The following is a 19,637-nucleotide window of genomic DNA, read 5'->3' as shown; positions in this document are numbered from 1 at the left end:
CAAGCATGGCTCAACGAATCAAGTCATCATCCGTAGGTTTACAATCCACAAGTTCCTTGCCCAGACCACACTTGAGCGGTCTCATACGAATATTTTAAAAGCCTCCAACCTTTACCTTTCGACAACTCGCCAGCACCTACTATCCAGTCGTGGTCACTTACAAACAAACTCTCCGCATCATGAAATTCAGCACCAAAACCCTCTACGCTGCCGTGTGCACTGCTGTTGCAATCATCGCACAGGCTGCCGCTCTCGATATCTTCAGGCCTAAATCAAGCACCATATTAGCGCAAGCCTCGAGCATCAAAGCCTTGAGCAACGAATCCAGTCGTCTCGCACCCCAAATCAGGGACACCAGTGAGGTGAGATAAAGATCCTCTTCTGAATAGAACAAAAGTCTTACCAAATAAAGTGTACTAAGAAATGCAATCATGAAGCCTATAAAGAGGCCAAAGAGGCCCATGATGCTAAAGAGGAGCGCCTCGTTCTTGGATCATGGTTGGATTGTGTGGTAGATTGCAAGGATGTTGCCACAATCAGTGAATTTCGGGAGAAACTCGAGCTGATGTGTCTTGCATTTGGGGAGGTTTGATGCGAAACCGAGAGGCCATCCTCAGTGTCACTACAGAAGTCAAGGTGTTGTGAAGAACACTAGCTCAGTTTATTTTATTCAAGGGAGTTAGATTGAAAAGAATTATCGGATCAAGTTATCCTCGATAGTACGAATTGAGCTGGTCAATTATTTGATGTGAAACTATACCTCTTTCGTGCAAGCACCAACAACACCGCGACGGGAGATCGACAGGGCATCGCTAAAAGCTTCGCTCGCGTGTGCACCCATGGCTAATCAGCACGTTGCCAACACCTCCTCCCTCCTTACGAGGCGCCCAGACCCTCGGGTCCTCTCTCGCGACCAGCAATATCCGTAAATATGCCACCACGCGCGCGTCCCCGCCATCGACCGTTAACCGTCGCTACCGTATGCGGAACCGCTTCGCTCATCCTACCCACTGTCACACTCATCCGCCTCTATGCCATCTCCCAACTACCCATATACTCTATCATATACGCTGGCATCATCAGCGGCGTCACATTCCTCTTCTATGGTTACGACAAGATGCAGGCGCGGAACCTGGAGTGGAGAGTCAAGGAAGTGACACTACATACGTTGGCAGCAGTGGGAGGATGGCCCGGGGCGTTGGCGGGCATGCACTATTTTCAACACAAGACGCGGAAGATGAGATTCCAGGTTGTGTTCTGGGGAATTGTGTTGGGCTGGGAGGGTATTGCGTGGTTGGTATGGAGTGGTGGGGTACAAGTGGGATGACGAGGAGAATGGAGCAAGGCTTTTCAAGACAATAGAGAAGATTTTCATTAGGAGCATCGAGGACAGCTACAAGAGTCATGACGGTCGTGAGGGTATAGCCCAAAACTGCCGGAATGGTATACAAGGAAAAGGCCGCCTCGAGAGGAACCACAAAGGTACCACCAAACGCCTACCGAGGGTATGCCCAGCATCGCTCTTCTGCTATCGTACAGCTACTCTGCTTTCTTCTGGACCGTTCTCTGGGCTACATCTTTCGTCTTGCCTGTCATCGTTGACACACGTTCGAGTGCCGCCTTCGGATAACTCTGCACCGTCTCCCAGTTCACTTGGTCCGAAACACTCTTGGACAGGTTCGTCGCGGACTCCCAAACTTGGGTGGCCGTTCGAACTGCACAAAGAAGAGGCATTAGCGACCGGTAAGCGGAGATGTGAGTCTATCAGCGGTTTCACCAGCTTGCTCTCCGATGGGGTTCTGCATAGCACCGCCCGCGAGATTGCTGATGCCCTGCTTGAGGTTCTTGACGTCTTCTTGGTCGGAGGTGGGGAGTTTGTTGATTTGGTCTAGAAGATGTCAGTGTTTGCCCAGATGGTGTTTGTGCATGGCGAGTATGGCAAGACTCACCCTTGGCCATGTAGGACATCTTGTTCTCGCCCATAGTCTTGAGGGCCTGGTTCTCCATCTTGCGCTTCATCTCTGGGGAGATACCGAAGAAATAGAAGTAGCCCGCAGCCAAGGCTACCAGGCCTGCGAGGATGGTGAAGATGCCGATACCCATGGTAGAGATTTTTTCAATGCTCGTTTGTGTAAAGTGGTCTGTATTGGAAGTGGTAGTGCAGCACTGCTGTAGAGGAGATTTGGCAGAATAAAGAAGTGATGTGCGTGGTATGATGGGCGTTGTCGATCACGGCCCAGATTATGTACACGGAAGGGCATGACGTAGGAATCGCAAACTTGCCAGCCTTGCGCCTGCGGGACCAAACGAACGGTTCCCTTCTTTCTTGGCACCGTCTGGGCCCTACCTTCTGTGGCGCATGCGTTTTGCGAACATTGAAGAAGCTCGCGTCTTGTGAGTTGCACGGAGACTACATTTTGGATGCGCGATGTATGCAATCATCTAGCGGCTGTTGCGCAGGTAGTCTCGGCGTAATATGCTTAAATGCTTGGTGCGATACGAAAAGTACGCACTCGTTCGTACTATAAGAGGCATCTAATGTCCAGACCCTTGAAGTTTATCATTAAGAAGCTGCGAGCAGATAAACGTCCATGCTTTGCGAGTCAAGATGACAGGTGCCACACCCTGCTGACACTGCCTGACGCGTGTATGCTGCAACAGGACCTGTATGCAATGCCTACCCACTCATCTTCATAGTATGTAGGAGGATCGCATCTGTTGTCCATTGAGCCTGACGTAGACAGCCACGAAGAAAGCGTTGAGGGGGGCCGCTGCTAGCTTTTGATCCACTGGCAATTGGTGCTGCGCCTCAAACCCTAGAGGCCGCGAGGCGGACACGACCCTCGAATGCGCCTGCCCCACAGCCAGGCTTGGTGCTACTCCAGTTCTCCCAAGACGCTCGACCTTTGTTGCTGGCCCGATTCAATTCTGTGCCTCCTTTTCACGACCTTCCTTTGCAGCCTTGTCTTTTCCTCATACGAGAGCATTGCTACCTAACTGATTCTTTACCCCTCACCAAACCCCCACCACGAGCTGAACGCGCCTGATAGGCAACCTAAATCTCACCCTCAGCCTGAAAACAAGCTTGCGGCAGTCATATAACTGCAAACCAGGTCGCCCATCATGAGTTGTACTCCCCTCTCAGCGTTACGCACCGCGATATCAAATACTGACTTGTCCTTCAGTGACAAACATGCTCAACAAGCTGCACGGCCAGCCCGAGAGCTATGATCGCAAGTCTGTATCCTCGTGTCCCGCGCTCCTTCCTGTACTGAACATGTCAATTGCAGATCTCGATACCGCTTCGGAAAGACATTAGGCGCCGGAACTTACGGTATCGTCCGAGAAGCTGACTGTCCCGAGGGCAAGGTCGCCGTGAAGATCATCTTGAAGAAGAATGTGCGCGGCAACGAGCAGATGGTTTACGACGAGTTGGAGATGCTGCAGCGCATGAAGCACCCTCACATCGTCAAGTTCCACGACTGGTTTGAGTCAAGGGTATGCGCGACACGGTTATCATCGATAGGGCTGTGAGGCTGACATCTGCCAGGACAAGTACTACATTGTGACCCAATTGGCGACCGGCGGAGAGCTGTTCGATCGTATTTGCGAAAAGGGCAAGTTCACAGAGAAGGATGCCGCCGAGACAATCCGACAAGTACTCGATGCAGTCAACTACCTCCATCAGAACAACGTCGTCCACAGAGGTATGTTCTCCATGTCTAATACAAACCCAGCAGCTGACCCCTGAACAGATCTCAAGCCAGAGAACCTCCTATATCTCACACGCGACGCAAACTCCTCCCTCGTACTTGCGGATTTCGGTATCGCCAAGATGCTCGACTCGAAGAGCGAGGTTCTGACCACCATGGCTGGGTCGTTCGGATATGCTGCCCCCGAAGTCATGCTCAAGAAGGGTCACGGAAAGCCTGTTGACATGTGGTCTATGGGTGTCATCACATACACACTTCTGTGCGGATATTCGCCATTCCGGTCAGAGAACCTCGCAGATCTGATTGAGGAATGCAAGAACGGTCGCGTCATCTTCCACGAGCGATACTGGAAGGAAGTGAGCCAGGAAGCCAAGGAATTCATCAAGAAGCTGCTAGAGCCCGACCCGAACAAGCGACCAACCAGTGAAGTATGGCCGAGTAGCCAGCGTCTGTTGAAATGCACTAACGATACTAGGCTGCCCTTAAACACGTCTGGCTCAGCGGAAGCACTGCTACGGACCACAACTTGGTGCCAGAGATCAAGGCTTACGCGGCAAAGGCCCGCCTCAAGCGCGGCATCGAGCTCGTCAAGCTTGCAAACCGCATCGAAGCACTCAAGATGCAAGAAGACGAGGAAGAGGATGTACCCGGAGAGGCAGACATGCCTGCTAATGCCCGCGAAGCTGCAGGTGAAGCCATCGCATCACATTCAGTGGATAAGGGTCTAGCAACCAAGGAGAACGCAGGCACAGGTAAGGGACCCGGTCGCCTGAGCAGAATCGCCAAGGGAGCCATCTTCCGAGAAGTTGTGCTAGCCAAGGTGCGCGAGATGAAGGAGCAGGAGGCGCGAGCGGAATTCGAGAAGAAGGCATCGGAGCCAGTGAAGAAGTGAGAATGGAGAACCTGGACGACTTTCCTTGTTTCTGGTCTGATCCTACAAACATGTTGAGTTTGCTGCAGTATTAGCGGAGGTCTGATTATCCCAAGTATACCCCTGGAAGACAGCGACCAGGCCCCGCTACCTAAAAGCAATTCATTGGTAATACTCAGACGTACGCAATGTGATGCTAGAGACTAGAAGTGTTTACCGTTTGTCGATGACTTGTTGTGTCGAACGACGATTACGGTGCATCTGGTGATGCAAGGGGACCGTGCGCGATTGCTTGGCAAACCTGCGAACCCTAGATTGAACACTGCGGCGCGTCCACCGGGTTGACGACCGAACGCGCATTTCACTGCACCGCCGCCACGATCCTTACCCGCCTCGGGACCCTCTGCAAACCGCTCAGATAGACTACGCGATCACGAATCAACCGGAAATGGAGAGCGCGGCCAAGCGCAAAGCCGCCAGCGCTGCTGTGGGTGACTACGACGGTCGCCCTGCGAAGCGACAGAAAGCGACGGTACGTGCAGTCCATGGTGGTGGTTGATGCATCGTCGGTCGTGTTTGGGAGATGTAGGAGGCGCGATGGTCGCGAGCGGGATGGTCCTTAGACCAGGAGCGCGACACCTGGGGGGTTCGACGAGTAGGCCATCACCGCCGTCGGCCCCTCATCGCCCTCAACACTACGCGCGCGCCGGCGATGCAGTCAGAGACGGAGGAATTCTACTCAAGCAATCATGGGAACAATGCTGACAGGGGACCGCTTCCATGCAGGCCGAAACCCCTTCCAAGTCCGAGACGGTCGAATCAACCACAATAGCGGGCTTGAAGTTCCTCGACAGCTTGAAGCAGGCCAAAGACAAGACGTACGTGCTTGGCTTTTCAGACCTTCCAACGAGCATATCTGGGGACTTCCACTAACAAGCTGCAGCGGACGACCCATCGCAGTCCATTTCCTTGCTCTTCCGGACAAGGCTGAAGTGCCTGACTACTACGAATACACGAAACTACCTATTGCTATAGATACCATCGAGGTATGCTCACCCTTTACTTGTGCACAATGCCCAGCTACCCCATGCCCCTACATCACTGTGCTCCCGGACAATATCTCTACCTTATCCCAACTGACTATCGTGTCACCGACTACCATTGCCTACGCCTCAATCATCGACCTGGACAACTGCTAATGTAACATCTAGGATAAACTCAACAACGGAGAGTACGCGTCACTAGCCCAAGTCGAGAGCGACTGTAAACGATTGGTCAACAATGCGAAGGCCTACAACGACAAGAACTCCGTCATATATCAAGATGCCGAGCGTCTACGCAAGACCGCCTCGAACTGGATGGTGAAGCACAACCCGGCGTACCGTGACGGCAACTATGTCGCAGCGGCCACCCCGATCCCAGGCGAAGACAACTCCACCCCTTCGAAACCTCCATCCCGCGTTACGGCAACCCCAAGAACTGCACACGCACATACACCTGCTACGATAGATACAGTTGAACGCCCTCGAAGAGCGGCCGCTATTGCAGCATCAGCTACACCAGCACCATCAAAGCTGCGACAGTCAGCATCCGCTGCGCTGGAAGATGATGATGACAACAGTGCCGATTACGCAGGGAAGACGTTTCAGCAGGCACAGGAGCAGATCGTGAGGGAGATAATTGACTATGAGGAGTAGGTTATATGCCCTGCGTCGCATTGTCTCATCACTAATACCCTCCAGTCAAGGTCTCCAAATATTCTTACCCTTCCAGAACCTCCCATCGCGCAGCTTGAAAGACTACTACCAGCTGATCAAAGACCCAATGTCGCTGGCCGCCATACAAAAGAAGGTTCGCGGAGTGATCGGACGCGACGCCCCGACAGGACATACACTGTTCAAGAGCTGGGACGCTTTTGAGGATGCATTTAGTCTTATTTGGAAGAATGCTCGTATCTACAATGAGGACGGTAGCGACATCTACAACCTCTCGCTCGAGCTTGAGGTACGTACATCATCTCTGCTTCCTCCTTACTCAGTACTAACCAGCACAGGAAATCTTCAATAAGAAACTCGAAGAAGCCAAGTCTAAAGTCAGCGAGCCAACGCAGCCGAAGCTGAAGCTTAACATATCCAGCGCTGCAGCTCCGAAGCAACAATTGAAGCTCAAGCTCAAGCCGAGTCCGGGATCAGAGCGTAACACTCCAAGTGCCCGTGATTCTGCGACGCCTGGTGTCATTGTTGACAGCGACGCTCTCCTGCGACAACAACGACATGTGCTTGACAGCATGGGCAATCGATCGTCTACCCCATCTGGGAAAGCTGCAACGCCAACAGCAATTGCCAATCCGTTTACTGGACCGAAAGGCGGCGCGGCAACGATTGCACCACTCTCCGCCGCTCAAAGCAAGACTGCAGGGTCTCCGCCGGCAGTCAATGGTGTTAAGCAAGACGTGCAGTCCCCTGCTTTGAGTGCTATCAGGCCGGCCAGTACCGCACCGGATAGCCAGGCCTCGCGACTCAGCGTTCCGGCGCAAACACCACATCCGAGCATGGCTCCTCCACAACATCAATCTCGTCCGGCAAGCGGCAGTCCGCATCCGAATGGTGTTGGGCTGCAGAACGGTACTCATATTCCTTCCTACCACGCGCCAACTTACTACGCGCCTCCGGCAGTGGCTCGTGTAGATAGTTTCAGAAAAGTACCGCTCAAGAGTAAGTGCAAACTACCCATTCAGTAACACTGCAACTAACACACATAGGCGTTGATGAAGCATTGATACCTAAAATCACACTAAACACTCACCCCGCGCTCAACCCCTCCAAGCCATGGTCTGTTCACATCCCAGCGAACAAACAAAAGACCATGTACAGTGCCACGATGGTGGTTGCACCAGCCAACTCATACATCCAAGTCATACCCAAGGTTCCCATCGCTCTCACAAGTCGGATGTATCGCCTTTTTGTTACTGTCAATGGCAACAAGACACTCGAAGCAAACCGAGTTCCTGTTACTGCAGGCATCAACGGCACGAGCCCTGGCCCTGGTTACGAGGGTGGTAAGAAGAAGGGCGAGCCACTGTTCGAGGCGAAACTTGTCGCTGGCGTCAACCGCATCGAAGTTGAGATTGTTGCAGAGAAAGATCGCAAGGGCCAGCCTGAAGGTGGCAGTGCAAAGAAGGAGGATGTTGAAATTGAAAAGTGTACAATCTTCCTACATCTCCCCCGGAATTAGAAATCTGGCGACATGAAAGGATAGATATGGGGGAGAAATGGTTCAATTCATTGGTACTATAGGGATTTGTGTGTGTTGTTTCTCGAGAGCTTGGGGTACTGGCGTTTGCCATGGCGGCATCAGCATCAAGATAACGGGAGTCACGGTGCTTGCTTTTGTTGTACGGCGGTATACCTCAGATTGGATGGGCGGAGAGAATGGAAACTGGGGACTGGATATTAGTGGAGGAAAGGAAAGCGCAATGTGAATTTTGCGTTATAAGACTAGAAGCGTGTCTATCAAAACGCGTTATCTAGTCAGTCTTTGAGATGAATCAACTTTTCAAACTGTGTAGTCCTGGTGCGTGTGGGTATATCGTGTGCGTCGTCGTTTACTACTACCAACTTAATGAGCTTACTCCCAGCTCGCCACCAGATCTTGTTTCCTGACCGGGATGCACGTCTGGGAAGCCAAGCTTGAACCTAGGCTAATCTTTCGGGTGAGAGGTGCTTTTCTGTATGCAGACAGGGTATTCCTGCAGTCAGCTGCAACTCCGGGACTCCACGCGCTTGCCGTCCGAGGATGCGCAGCGGGCCGTACAAAAAGGAAACTCAACATACATATAACGACCTGGGTGCTAGATACCTTTGTCTCAATTTCCCACGCGCTTTGCATTTACACCTTGCTTACTTCTTCCATCGCAAAACTCTCCTAGACCGATAGCCATGTCTCCCTCACTCGTAGCTCCCTCACCACCTCAGCAGAAACCGGGCCTTCTCCTCGTCAACCCACGCCTTCGTGACCCCAACCCAGACAACGCCGACACATTCCTGCGCTGGACAAAACTGCATGCCAGAGACTTACTCAACGTACCCGATTCTGGTTCCGGTCATGTAACGCATGGTTTACGGTTTTGCGCTCCAGATAGCGATGACAGGTATTCGCATGCAGAGGAAGACGAAACAATGCCAAAGTACCTGTACACTTTTCCTGTGTCGGACATTACGTTTTTGAAGGGAGAAGCGTATAACGGGGTCAGTCGGAAACTGAATTTGGAGAAGACGAGGGAGTTGGAGAGTGGAGAAGAGGCTGTTGGGTTTCCGGAACAAGGAAAGGATGAGGCGATGGTGTTTGATATTGTGGATGCCAAGTTTGCCGTTTATGAAGAGGTGGAATCGGCGTGGTTGGGGAGTGAAGATTCGTTCCAAAAGTTACCAACCCATCTCACTTCGAGGGGTGGTACGGGGCCGAAATCAGTTCTGGTTGTAGTACACGTCGATCTACCGCAAGCCCATACGACCACAGGTGTCGAAATTGTTCCCGAGGCTCTTCGATCTTCCCTCCTCAACCTTGTCAAAGCCGCTGTGCCTCCAGCTCTTAAGCCGTATTCTTCACTGTATCGATGGTCTGGCGTTGAGGCACAACCCGATCATCATCCGTTGATTAGCAAAGACGGACGTGGGAATTGGATGGTGCTACTTTTGCTAGTTGACGAAGAAGGGAAGACGTTGATCAGAGAACATGCTGCAATGTTAGTGCAGGGTTGGGTTCAAGAGGAGAGGGGCAAGCTGGGTGGAGGGAAGATTGATTTTGGGGTCTGGGACGGGGAGGTTCTTATGGGATAGTATTTGTTTACTTGATCTTCTCTTTTCCGAAGTTAGTGTCTAGATGTTAATGGACGAAGTTAGTATGTATCTCGCAACCGATGCGTACTGGGACATTGCATATGCAGGTGCCTCGGTTATGGAAAGTGACATCATCCCGCGTTAGCAGAGCTACACACCGTCACCAGTATGCTTTGTATCTTCACATATCTCTGTATCAACGTCAAGACCAAAATCGTGTAACATGTCATCATCACCGCCCGAAAAGGAAACGCCTTTGTCGAAGCTAGACAACGAATTATTCGACGTGGCGCCAAAGACCGACTGGCAGAGGTCCATGTCAGTCGCCTATTCATCATATTGTCTATCACATACTAACACAACACCAGCACCGAACGAAATGCACGTAAATCACCTCTTCTCCGCTTACCCCGTGAACTGCGCGATCTCATCTGGACCTTTACTTTCACACGGACTATTAAACCAGACCGGAGAGAAACTTCCCCCAATTCTGCGTTCAGCCCCCTTGTAGTATGCCGACAATGCTACACGGAAGCTGCCAAACTTGCATATCCCTTCCTCACTTGGTCCTTTAGCTGTCAGCCGCCCTTCGAGGACTTCTTCTGGTCACTATGCGATAGTGAGAAAAACAGGTGTAAGAAGAGCTTGATACGTTCCATCCAAATTGGCGCCGATCCTACGGATTTGTACCAGTTGGCCGAGAGAGAAGATCCCGGATACGACGAGGAGGAGGAGAAAGCTTTGAAAGCAAAGGAAGATGAAGACGAGTATAGTCGTGTCACATTTCGTGCCTTTAGGAATCTCTCGCACCTGGAGCTGTTGCTTTCCACTACAGAGGTTTACTTAGATCCAGATGATTATGAAGACATGAAATACGACGACACTATGCCGCTGCGGTTCGATAGCACTGAGATGAGGGAGGCCAAGGATAACTTCACTAAAACTATGAAGCAAAAGGTTCCTCATGTGATCGTTACGTATAGAGAATTTGGAAATACCTTGGCCATGAGAAAGTACTGGAAAGAGCAGGATCTTTGAGATGGGGTTTCTCGATGCTGAGGAAGTGGCGAGAGGTTCAAGCGGGTTTGAACGCCGATGAATAGCATGATATGCTTTCCCCTGTGTCATTTTCCCAAACGTAATGGAAAGAGATGAACTTAGCGAAGGATCGAAAAAGCAACGCAGACCTTCGGTTGCCTTGCATACTACCATCCTTCCGTCGCTGTGAAAAAAGGTCCCCAGTGTACGCGCTGTTCGGACAGTGGTGTGGAGTGCAGGGTGAATATCGGCGGTGATTGGAAGCGTGTAGTCGGCTTACATGATGATGATGATGATTACATTATGAGATATCAGCTCGAAAAATCACGACAAGCTATCGCTAGTGCACTTGGTGCATTCTGGTGACCTCCCTGTACATCATGCGGGCCTTCTGTCTAGCAGTTCTTGACTACAAGCTTCAAACAGCTTTTGCGATCTGTGCGAGGAAGAACGATCGCTGGTCAACAAAGGGTTCGCGCCTGGAACGCTGGACCGCAGGGTCATTACTGCGCTACCGTTTGTCGGCGTGTATGCGAAGTATACGAAAAAACAAAATCCATCCGTTGACTGCCACATGGCCGAGGTACAGCAAAGCGGCAGGACCGGAGCCTAACCAGGTCATCGGACACGGCATTGCAGAAGCAGCGGAAGCCACAGCTGAGGCTCTTCGTATTTCCATACCTCTAATGGAAGCCAAGCTTTCGCGTGAAGGCTCAGCGGACTTGGCATTCTGCAAGCCAATATTGGATGAGGCGACATTCTCAAATAGCAGCGGGAGGACTACGAGAGATGAGTTTCGCAAAGGTCCCGCATGGGCTGATCTAGTCTCTCGCTATTGGGTACTGAAAGCTTCAGCTTGCGGGACTAAGACTGGTGCTAACATGAAGACAGCGAGGGAGCAGGGAGATAATAGAGACGGCATGGAATGTGCGTATATAGGGTGAACGTTAATGTGCCACGGGTCCAGTGAAGGACACAAGAATTTCCTTTGGAAAAGACGCTAAGAAACATCAGAGTAGGTACCACTAAGACATGTGTTTTCTGCTAGAACAGTGACCCCGAATCAGCGTAACCTTTCTCGCGTGTCCAAGTGCCGTCGCGGGGTTGTGCAAGGGTAAGCGATCGTGTATTAGTGAAAAGCCTTTCATGCTAGATATGTTCCGACACTGTACTAAGATAAAGCTCGGTTCGGAATCGATTGCGAAATAGGTGTGTAGAAAACGCTCACTTGGGTATAGCGACAGGATGGCCCTGCTACCTACATTCAACGACGCTGTATGTAACACGATCGGAACAGTCTGGAGCTTGTACTTTTTTCTGATTGTCTGGGGTGATTTGACAGCTGTTGAGGATGACTGATCGCAACGTCAAGCCAACAGTACAGACGTGGCATCTGGTGTTGAGCCGAACAGCGTGGGGAAGGCTACAATCGGTTCTGAACACCCATCAATCGAGAACGCTGTTGTCAAATCAGATTTTGGTCCTTTCACGCGATTCTTTTGGCGGTTTGATGCGGAAGGAAAGCAAAAAGCATCTCGCACACATGATACCATGACTCCGTAATGCTGATGCTGTGTGTACAAGGCACGAGGAGATGAGCCGTGTTTTCGGCACGCATGATCTCCACGCAGATGATGTGTTATGGGGTAGCTGAGGTCGAGCTATGCAGAGGCGTCGTGGCGTCGAGGGCTTCGAATCACAGGCTCAGCGATCTCCACGCCAAGCCCGACGGGCGCTAATCTAGCGTCGATCGAAGCATGATCACAGTCCAGACCTCCCTTTCCGCATCTTCCCCTTCACACCTCTCCTTTTACGATGAGTAGAAACAGCACCAGCGCAATGGCAAGCATCCGCAGCCAGTCCCCCAGACTCACCATTGCTATTCCTGGACTGACCGGACTCTCAAACGAGCCTGCCAAGTTGACCGGTCTTCAGCGTGCCATTATGGCCTAGTATTAGCGCCTCACGGTTCACACATGCTGGCAACACTGTTCAGCCCTAGCAAGGCGAGACTGCCATAACTGTTTCAATGGAGGGCCTTGATCATGTTGACCGCTCGTATCAAGGCGTTCGCCTAGGCATGCAGAACGCCAGTCATGGACGAGGACCTTCCTGACTATACCTCAATCTTTCCGAGTTGAGACCATCTCGCCAAACCTTACCAACCCAACTCGGCCTTCCCGGAACTTACTTTGCGGCTTGTTGGACTCCCCTCAAACGTCTGTAGTATTTGTCGCGCATTGAAGAAGAGCAAGGAGTGATCGGGTTCCTGTTGTCGAGAGGATCTACCGAAGTCAGAATTGAGTCCGACTTCACATATGCACAATTCGGTAGTTGAAATTAAATTACTTCTGCACTCGGTAAGTGAAGTATGAACCGATAATCTTCCGCCACCATGGCCTCGCCGTACTACTGCTTGCCAAGTCTCGTCAGCTTTGGCCCATCGCCTAGCCCTTGCTTGTACCAAGCCTTTCAAGCTATGCGTGGGCATGGATCCCACGCTCTCGGTCTCTCCAAGAAGTAGTTCGAAGCATACGGCAACGGGGCGAGTGTCGACACATCCAGACGGTAGTAACGAAAACGCCAAATGGCGTCTCATACCGCTCCTAGGCTTCACACGGCGACCTGGCGCCCTTGTAGAGATGGGTCTTGACACGATTAGGGATGGTGAGGTCTGTAGCATGGCTGCATGGCTGAATAGCTTCAGAGTAGGCGTATTCGAGACCATATAGCTGTCGTACACAACGAGCTGTGGGAATATAAAGTGCTCATAGACGTTCGTGTACAACGGAGCATCAGCCCAGTTCATTCATACTTACTCATCTCCTCAGCTTCATCCGCTGCCCATACGCAATGAAGAACTATATTTCCATTGGAGTTGCAGCCATCTTGGCGTCACAAGCATTGGCTGGTGATGACGCTTGGCTCAGCCCAGTGTACAAAGAGATCTTTCAAAAAGAGCTTCCTATGCCTAAGGATAAGGTCAAGTCATACACCTACAGGAACGAGACTACAGGGAATGAGATCGACTTCTACGAGGTTGACGTCCAGCCCTTTTTTCAACAAGTCTATCCTGGGTTGAAGCCTGCTAGACTCGTTGGGTACGATGGAGTATCGCCTGGGCCTACTTTCAGGATGAAGAAAGGTCGAGAGGCCATTGTTCGTTTCAAGAACCATGGCGACAAAGCTCTCTCAGTGCATCTTCACGGTTCTTACAGCCGCGCGCCTTTCGATGGTTGGGCTGAAGACACTACCAAGCCCGGTCAATACAAAGACTACTGTAAGTACTAGCAACTGTTATCCTCGTACGACGTGTTACCAACAGCCCTCAGACTACCCCAACAAGCAAAGTGCACGAACATTATGGTACCACGACCATGCCATTCATCATACAGCAGAGAACGCCTACTTCGGACAGGCAGGCTTTTACATCCTTCACGACCCTGCTGAGGACGCACTGGGACTTCCTTCAGGTTCATACGATGTTCCTCTGGCATTGGCGTCGAAGCAGTATAACAGCGATGGCACACTGTTTGACCCCAAAGACGAGACCGATTCGCTCTGGGGCGATGTCATCCACGTCAACGGTCAACCATGGCCCTACATGAAGGTAGAGCCCCGGAAGTACCGCTTCAGGGTACTCAATACAGCCATCAGCCGTGCATTCAAGCTCACTCTCGAGGACCCCACTGCCAAAAAAGTCCCTTTTCATGTCATCGGCGCGGACACTGGCCTCATGACCAAGCCGGTGCCAAGCGACAACCTTGAAATCTCAATGGCCGAACGCTGGGAGATCGTGGTCGACTTCAGCTCATATGCCGGCAAGAACGTAACGATGAAGAATGCTCGCGATGTACAGGCGGACGAGGACTACAACAGCACTGATAAGGTTATGCGGTTCGTCGTCGGTACCTCCGTCTCAAGCACAGCCGGCAATGGCGCTCTCCCGGGCTCCCTACGCACAGTGCCATTCCCACCCAAGAAGAGTGGCATTGACAGGAGGTTCAAGTTTGGACGTACCAATGGACAATGGACTGTCAACGGTGTCACCTTCGCCGACGTCAACAACCGCATTCTTGCGAAGCCACAGCGCGGCGCAGTCGAAGTTTGGGAGCTTGAGAACTCATCCGGAGGTTGGAGCCATCCCGTTCACATCCACCTTGTTGACTTCCAGATCCTTACGCGCACCGGAGGTAAGCGAAGCGTCCTGAACTACGAAAAGGAGGCCTTGAAGGATGTCGTTCTGCTCGGTGAGAACGAAAAGGTCACAGTTATCGCTCGTTACGCCCCTTATGATGGTGTATACATGTTCCACTGCCACAATCTCATTCACGAAGACCATGACATGATGGCAGCTTTCAACGTCACCAGCCTCGCTAATTTCGGCTACCCCGAGACAACAAAGTTCATCGACCCGATGGAGGAGAAGTACCGATCCAAGGATATCAACGACCATGACGACGAGTTAGAACACATCTATGAGAAGTGCGGTGAGCTTGAAGCTCTAGAGGCCTATACCGAACCTGACAAGGTAGAAGAGGCTCTTGTGGAGTACTGGGACAACGGAGGAAAGGGACCTAGCACACTAGTTACCAGCACTCGACCAGCTTCTTCTTCGTCTTCTTCCGTGGCGACTGCTTCTTCCACGACGCTGCAGATGACCACTTCAACTCCTACTGCGGCTAAGGCCAGTTCTTCTTCAGCCAAAATAACTTCAGCGCCCAAGACGACGAGTTCAAGTACGAAGAAGGATGACAAGAAGACATCAACTTCGTCTACCAGGAGGAGATAAGTTACGATAGAAAGATTTCACGGCGTTATATTTTCAGGTGTACATAATCTTTCAAGGCGTTCTAGAGGCTGGCAGGATACATATCATGATGACACGACACTCCTCCGATAATACAAATTTTCAAACAATATTCATTATCCTACTATGCTAGCTTCTCATGCCCACTGGTACTAGGACATAGTCCTTGCTGCTACAGTGACACTTGAAATAATCAAAAGCATCAAGTGCAGTCATATACTAGTCACCCACCACTAGCCATTCGTCTCTGGAGAACAGGCTTCCATCTCAATTGTGATCTCCAAGCTTTCTTGTCCAACCCTCTTCTAAACCTCGAGATAGCGCTGGACATCCTACTGCTCTCCTTCTTCCTCGCAAAAACCTACTTCTTGTGCAAATCAGAAGCAGCAGTGGGCACTTCAAGGAATTGCTTCATCCCGTCGTCTGTTGGAATTCTAGAGTAAACGCTGAAAAGCTTCACTAGGATCAAATATTCCTCGGATCTATGCTTTTTCTTCGTGTTGACCAGGTTCGCAGTACAAATATCGTCTACTCATATCTTTTCACCTGGGATAGTCCTTACTGGACTCAGGCAATGTAATTGAGGAATGGAAGAACAGTGGAGTGGTTGCCCACGGATGGGGCGGGGCCGGGGACATGTCAAAGTGCCAAGACGCTAGGCAGACCGCAATGCGGAGAGTCCGCTCTGGGGAGACCTAAACTGAATTTCCAATTGTTCACGAACCCTGTCTTTCCTTAAACAACTATCCAAAATGACGAACCTAGACATGTTGCTCCTCAAAGGAGCCTCTGCGAGTAACCCAGAGGAGGGTCTACAGGAATTGCGATACTCAATCTTGACAAAAGGCATACCCGCCAACAGTGAGGGCATGGTATGTTCTCCACACTGCCCCATGCGATTACATTGCGCATGGGCGCGCTCTAGAATTACTCAATGATTTCTAAGTGCTGATTCCATGTCGGGTTAGTCGGAGCTACGTGTATACATATGGCTCATCCTCCTCAACGCGCCTCCCCTCAAGACCGATGTATATCTCGACCTCGTCCGTCAAGGCGCCTCTCCAGCGCACGCCAAAATTCAAAATGACACCTTCCGTACATTCCAAGGCGATCCTCTATTCCGACGACGCGTCACTCAGAACAGCATTACGCGTGTGCTCAACGCCGTCGCGTGGAGGCTGAACGATGCGCATGAGGCACGCGTCAACGGGTGGCAGTCTCCACCAACACTATCCGAGTTCGGCGGTAGTCCAGATACCTCGATGATGTCGCGCCCATCCCTTACTGCAGGCACTCGTACAGAAGCGTCGACTACGAACGACGCTGAGCAAATTGGATACGTGCAGGGCATGAACGTCCTGTGTGGTCCGTTCCTGTACGCGGCAAGGAGCGAGGTTGAGGCTTTCACGGGTTTCGAGCGACTCATCACTTACGAGTGTCCAGGCTATGTGAGGGGATCGATGGAGGGCGTGCACAAGGGTCTCGCGCTGGTAGACAGGGTGCTAGAGGTAGTCGATCCTAAGCTATACGGCCATCTTATGGCACACCACATGGAAGCCAAAATCTATGCTTTCGCATCCGTACTCACCATGTGCGCATGCACACCGCCACTACCCGAGGTCCTGCAGCTTTGGGACTTCCTCTTCGCGTACGGACCCCACCTGAACATCCTGTGCATTGTGGCTCAGTTGGTTCTTATCCGAGGGGATATTCTGAACAGCCCGAGGTGAGCTTACTCTTTGAACTCATTTGAAGCAAGACTGACGTATCTATAGTCCCAACACAATCCTACGCAATCTGCCTGGCCTCAATGCTCAGAAGATCGTTGGTGTGGCTATGAGCTTCGCCGGCAAGATACCTGAAGACATGTACGCTGAGATTGTTAACCACGCAAAGTGAGCTGGTGTAGAATAGGGGGGATGAAATATGATATAGCGCTTATGATTATGACCTCACGATTAGATGATACCCACGGGAATAGATAGCTTGCAAACGTAGCAATGTATGAATACTACGTCTCAAATGTGTGATCTCAACTAGTATTGCGGTAAAAAGCACTTCATGTGTCCAGGAAAAAAGCTGAGCAGCAAGTATTCCAATCACTATAGCGCTCACGGAATATCGGCATCGTCATCGTCCCCTCCGAAACCGAAGCTAAAGCCTCCATTTTCTTCCTCTTCCTCTCCTTTCGTCAATTGCTCCCATTTGCCCCTGGCCTTCTTCCCTTTCCTTTCCAGTTCCGCAAGGCCCTCCTCCAGCAACTCAGGATGTTGTTCCTGCAGTCTTTCTACGAAAAGCTCGTAAGCGCGATCGCAAACATCCTCCTTGAACCCACTGACTTCACCCCTCTGATCGCGCAGGAAACCCAGTACGTCCGGCAATTTCTTCCGAGGCACAAAGTTCTGCGTGAGCGCAAGGCTGTCTTCGAGGTTGAGGACGAGGTGGAACCAGCCGGACGGAACGTGGAGGACTTCACCAGCGAAGCAGATACCTTCTTTGCAGCCGGGTGTTTGGCGTGCGAGTTCGTGGAAGGTGAGCATGTATTCTGCGATACTGAGTGGAGAGGTGATTTCTGACTGGTCGTCACTGACGATAACGCCCGGTGGAGGTTCGATGCCTGGGCCGGCGGGGAACATGAGCCAGTACTTGCTGCCCGTCAAGACAGCATTCCAAGCCGAAGTCGCATTTGGGTCTTTGTGGAATGTGGAGCCACTGCGCTTAGGGCCCATGATCATCCATCGGCAGTCGGGACGGTGCTCACCTAGGACGCTGAAGAGATCATCGCCGAAACAGGTCGGGCTCCAGTATGCGGCTTCTTTGGAATGTGGCGCCGCTGTAATGTCTATGCCCGTCTTTTCGGCAAATGCGCGATCGAAGAGGTACAAGGGTGACTCGTCGGCGTTGTCGTGCATATAAGACATATACTTCTTCATGGGCCAGTCTACTGCTTCCGCGCGGAATTTGGTATCTGGAAACTTCTCCAGAAGGTACTCAGGTGTCCAGGTACCATACACAGGCCATTGTTTGACTGGTGTGGTAAGCACGAAAGGCTTATCGACCCAAGTTTCGGCGTACTCTTCGTAAGTCAGATCCGACAGTCGAGCTATCTCATTGTGTTTTGGGATATTGAGCGCGTAAGTATTCAGTGATGTATGGGCGCATTGGAATGGTCGATAAAGGGTATCCGAGAAGAGGTTCTTGCAGGATATGGAGGTGACGATTTCCCTGGGCGTCTTGAGGTAGGTTGCTCGCCACGATCCCCGCCATTCAAAGTCTTCAGCTGGGGAGCTGTTTGGTGGTTAGCATTCGCTTGTAGAGGAGCTGCATTTTGTTTAATATTATTTGGTAACAAGCAAGCGAAGAAGACATATTATGAGCGGTACAAATAAGGCAAAAGCTTGCTGTGACAATGGTATCGCCTTGCCAGCAAATGCCAACATTGGCCTACGTCTCGTTTTCGCATATATACCATGATACAATGTAGACCCAAATCGAGTAATACACCTGCAGTTGGATTTTAATACAGCGAGACCCAGGGACCGGACTGATCCCGCACGCGCCTGTTGTCTTACGAATACACAGCCGGAGGACGGTCAGGCGTGCCGTCACAGTCATACCGCGTCGAGAGAACTTACAACGAAAAGTGTCCTTCGCATACGCCTTCGAGCTGAATATATGACTAGGAGATGACTGGACATGTAGGCAATAACTGGGTAGCGGAAAGGAACGAGAAAGATGGAAAGTGCGAAATGTTGCGTGTATCAACCGCGGAACTCACCTTACGAATAAGGCCCGCCATAATTCGTCCAATCTAGTGAACGCATACAGAGCCCGGCACGTACTTCCCAAGCGTATCAAAACGTCAGCTTCGAATGACTCAAGAATATGGCTTAGCAGTTCATCAGGCAGGCAGGCGAATAATCCGCATCTTGACTTGATATTCTCGGATGCTGTCAAAGCATTTCCGGCCGGCTTGATACCCAGGGGATGCGAGGGAACTGCGATTGCCGCCGCCACATCTTCGTCGTCGACCTCGATTTCTGTCGCCACCGAAGTCTTGATTCTTTTCGAAGGTCGTGATTCGACAGTCGTCATGCCAGGGTGATCCAGGATGCCAGGCGCCATTTCAAAGACGGATCGGAACAACGGTTAGTGTTTGCTCAGTGCAGACGCTTTCAAGGCTGCAAGTAAACTAAGAGGCAAACCCTGGAAGTGAATGAGAAGAGTCATAGGCTGACTCTGGAACGAACCAGTGGAAGTGAAGGCGAAGTTGAGGTGGGAGCCCGTGGGCGCTTTGGAACTAGCGTGCTTTTAGCACTAGCCGACTGCTGAGATTTTTTGTGGCCGACCTCTTAAGCCAAAAAGCG

At 51.4% G+C, this 19,637-nt stretch overlaps 10 protein-coding genes across 10 annotated transcripts; 8 read left to right on the top strand and 2 right to left on the bottom strand.

Annotated features, from left to right (window-relative positions):
• Positions 1 to 179: 179 nt before the first annotated feature.
• On the top strand, positions 180 to 592 carry ALTATR162_LOCUS7545 (uncharacterized protein; the record flags this gene model as incomplete). Its single annotated transcript, XM_043315173.1, has 2 exons — positions 180 to 362; positions 413 to 592. The coding sequence occupies 2 exons, from the start codon at positions 180 to 182 to the stop codon at positions 590 to 592; spliced, it is 363 nt and encodes a 120-aa protein (XP_043171108.1).
• Positions 593 to 931: 339 nt separating this feature from the next.
• On the top strand, positions 932 to 1,327 carry ALTATR162_LOCUS7544 (uncharacterized protein; the record flags this gene model as incomplete). Its single annotated transcript, XM_043315172.1, has 1 exon — positions 932 to 1,327. The coding sequence occupies one exon, from the start codon at positions 932 to 934 to the stop codon at positions 1,325 to 1,327; it is 396 nt and encodes a 131-aa protein (XP_043171107.1).
• A 406-nt stretch (positions 1,328 to 1,733) lies between these two features.
• Positions 1,734 to 2,103, bottom strand: ALTATR162_LOCUS7543 (uncharacterized protein; the record flags this gene model as incomplete). Its single annotated transcript, XM_043315171.1, has 2 exons — positions 1,734 to 1,888; positions 1,950 to 2,103. 2 exons carry the CDS (start codon positions 2,101 to 2,103, stop codon positions 1,734 to 1,736), a joined length of 309 nt encoding a protein of 102 aa, XP_043171106.1.
• Positions 2,104 to 3,193: 1,090 nt separating this feature from the next.
• On the top strand, positions 3,194 to 4,605 carry ALTATR162_LOCUS7542 (uncharacterized protein; the record flags this gene model as incomplete). Its single annotated transcript, XM_043315170.1, has 5 exons — positions 3,194 to 3,237; positions 3,291 to 3,498; positions 3,551 to 3,707; positions 3,756 to 4,141; positions 4,189 to 4,605. The coding sequence occupies 5 exons, from the start codon at positions 3,194 to 3,196 to the stop codon at positions 4,603 to 4,605; spliced, it is 1,212 nt and encodes a 403-aa protein (XP_043171105.1).
• A 427-nt stretch (positions 4,606 to 5,032) lies between these two features.
• On the top strand, positions 5,033 to 7,818 carry ALTATR162_LOCUS7541 (uncharacterized protein; the record flags this gene model as incomplete). Its single annotated transcript, XM_043315169.1, has 7 exons — positions 5,033 to 5,116; positions 5,353 to 5,462; positions 5,528 to 5,630; positions 5,796 to 6,277; positions 6,327 to 6,588; positions 6,638 to 7,298; positions 7,346 to 7,818. 7 exons carry the CDS (start codon positions 5,033 to 5,035, stop codon positions 7,816 to 7,818), a joined length of 2,175 nt encoding a protein of 724 aa, XP_043171104.1.
• A 704-nt stretch (positions 7,819 to 8,522) lies between these two features.
• On the top strand, positions 8,523 to 9,422 carry ALTATR162_LOCUS7540 (uncharacterized protein; the record flags this gene model as incomplete). The annotated part of the gene is made up of 1 exon (XM_043315168.1): positions 8,523 to 9,422. The coding sequence occupies one exon, from the start codon at positions 8,523 to 8,525 to the stop codon at positions 9,420 to 9,422; it is 900 nt and encodes a 299-aa protein (XP_043171103.1).
• A 223-nt stretch (positions 9,423 to 9,645) lies between these two features.
• ALTATR162_LOCUS7539 (uncharacterized protein) lies at positions 9,646 to 10,460 on the top strand (the record flags this gene model as incomplete). Its single annotated transcript, XM_043315167.1, has 2 exons — positions 9,646 to 9,740; positions 9,791 to 10,460. 2 exons carry the CDS (start codon positions 9,646 to 9,648, stop codon positions 10,458 to 10,460), a joined length of 765 nt encoding a protein of 254 aa, XP_043171102.1.
• Positions 10,461 to 13,313: 2,853 nt separating this feature from the next.
• On the top strand, positions 13,314 to 15,252 carry ALTATR162_LOCUS7538 (uncharacterized protein; the record flags this gene model as incomplete). The annotated part of the gene is made up of 2 exons (XM_043315166.1): positions 13,314 to 13,740; positions 13,793 to 15,252. The coding sequence occupies 2 exons, from the start codon at positions 13,314 to 13,316 to the stop codon at positions 15,250 to 15,252; spliced, it is 1,887 nt and encodes a 628-aa protein (XP_043171101.1).
• Positions 15,253 to 16,022: 770 nt separating this feature from the next.
• On the top strand, positions 16,023 to 17,169 carry ALTATR162_LOCUS7537 (uncharacterized protein; the record flags this gene model as incomplete). Its single annotated transcript, XM_043315165.1, has 3 exons — positions 16,023 to 16,142; positions 16,239 to 16,996; positions 17,046 to 17,169. The coding sequence occupies 3 exons, from the start codon at positions 16,023 to 16,025 to the stop codon at positions 17,167 to 17,169; spliced, it is 1,002 nt and encodes a 333-aa protein (XP_043171100.1).
• Positions 17,170 to 17,381: 212 nt separating this feature from the next.
• On the bottom strand, positions 17,382 to 19,395 carry ALTATR162_LOCUS7536 (uncharacterized protein; the record flags this gene model as incomplete). Its single annotated transcript, XM_043315164.1, has 2 exons — positions 17,382 to 18,558; positions 19,049 to 19,395. The coding sequence occupies 2 exons, from the start codon at positions 19,393 to 19,395 to the stop codon at positions 17,382 to 17,384; spliced, it is 1,524 nt and encodes a 507-aa protein (XP_043171099.1).
• Positions 19,396 to 19,637: the final 242 nt, after the last annotated feature.

This window comes from Alternaria atra (assembly GCF_907166805.1).
Source record: "Alternaria atra isolate CS162 genome assembly, contig: 28, whole genome shotgun sequence".
Classification (NCBI taxonomy): Eukaryota; Fungi; Ascomycota; class Dothideomycetes; order Pleosporales; family Pleosporaceae; genus Alternaria; species Alternaria atra.
Note: the sequence above shows the minus strand (reverse complement) of the source record. Positions and strands in the feature narration are given on the sequence as shown.